Genomic DNA, 1,398 nt, shown 5'->3' on the forward strand with positions numbered 1-1,398 from the left:
CTTCTCCTACCTATACATTTAAGTGCTGGTTTTGCTGGCTCCACCATTTCATCGTCCCCGTGAATCCTCCGGATACCATCTTGCAGGTATCGTGGCGGCCATCAGCAGTGCTGCTTGCACCCCTCGCTCCCCCTCGGGGGTCTCCCTCAGCCCCGGCGTGTTGCTCAAGCCGTGAAGCCAAGGGTCCGATACGGGGCTGGGGGTGCTGGCAATCGCTGGCTCCCCTCAGGAGGGCACCTGAGCTGAACTGCTGTGTGAGGCCCACACTCCTCAGTCCCAGCTGGGTGAGAGATCTCCTCCCCGCCGACACCTCAGTGCCGCAGCCATCCCACCTGCCCCCTCTGTGGGGGTAGAGCTGGGGGCCAGCAGAGCCAGTGCTGGAGAGAGAGAGATGGTCCCACTGCGACGCTTTCCCAGCCACCGTCTCCCCTTTTCAGTGACACCGAGAGCCCCTTTGTCGGGCAGGGAATTAAGGCCCTGTGTTTCTGCCCGATTCCTCACACGTAAGCCGCTCTCAAGCAGAAGCGCGACCCGCAGACGCTCGCCGCCTTTGCCTTTAGCTGCACCTGGAGTGCTGTGGCCCCAGCGCTCTCTCCTACTTCTCTGCTCTCCCATTCTGTTTGCAGCCGGGTGTTTCACCAGGAGAATGCTGGCCCATGCAGGGACATCAGGGCCAGGTTGTCATCAGGTTGCCAGCTGAAATCCTGCCCGCTTGTGTCACTCTGCGACACGTCGACCCAGAGCTGACTCCAGCTGGCTTCTCCAGCAGTGCCCCTGGAGAATTTGCTGTCTTTGTAAGTCCCTACTTGGCTCTTTTGCCTGGGATCTGGGCACAGGACAGTGCCGGAGCAGGGACTGGCTTGCTCTTGGGCATCCTCCCGAGCCCTGCGTCCCGCTGTCTTCCGAGCACTGCAGTGCCCCCAGGGGATGTTTCCTAAGTTGGAGAGGTGGGATCCTTCTTAAGCCTTGCTCGGCAAGCATCTCGGGGTTCTTGATGAAACCTCGAGGTGGAGACTGAGCTCCAGCAGAAGCAGTGCTGGGCTACTGCCCGAGCCCCAGGGCAGGGGGGTGGACAGCACACACCTTTGCTCTTGGTGGCACGAACCTGAGCATCAATCCTTGTGCTTTGCTTGCAAGGGACTGGATGTGGACAGCGAAGAGGAGGTTCCGCTTGGCTCATTCAGCTTTAATGTGCGGAAAGCACCCTTACAGACCTTCCTGCTTGAGGTAGGACAGGGGCAGCACGCCAGGGAGGACGCCTGCTCCCTGCCCCTCCCTGTGTTCCCACATGCCTGCAACTGGAGCCCTCCTGAGCAACAGGAATGGGAATTTGAACCCCCATTCCTTTGTTCCTCCCATTTCCTTTGCTAGAATAATCATTCCAGAGCCTTTCGCTAC

General features: G+C 59.7%; 1 protein-coding gene across 1 annotated transcript; it reads left to right on the forward strand.

Moving 5' to 3' along the window:
- Window positions 1-6: 6 nt before the first annotated feature.
- Window positions 7-1,393, forward strand: LOC116217825 (sperm-associated antigen 4 protein-like; the record flags this gene model as incomplete). The annotated part of the gene is made up of 4 exons (XM_031557812.1): window positions 7-86; window positions 627-794; window positions 1,138-1,227; window positions 1,372-1,393. Coding segments are annotated over exons 2-4 (250 nt in total), but the record flags the coding sequence as incomplete, so codon positions are not given.
- Window positions 1,394-1,398: the final 5 nt, after the last annotated feature.

The sequence above is a fragment of the Meleagris gallopavo genome, unplaced genomic scaffold (assembly GCF_000146605.3).
Source record: "Meleagris gallopavo isolate NT-WF06-2002-E0010 breed Aviagen turkey brand Nicholas breeding stock unplaced genomic scaffold, Turkey_5.1 ChrUn_random_7180001958064, whole genome shotgun sequence".
Lineage (NCBI taxonomy): Eukaryota > Metazoa > Chordata > Aves > Galliformes > Phasianidae > Meleagris > Meleagris gallopavo.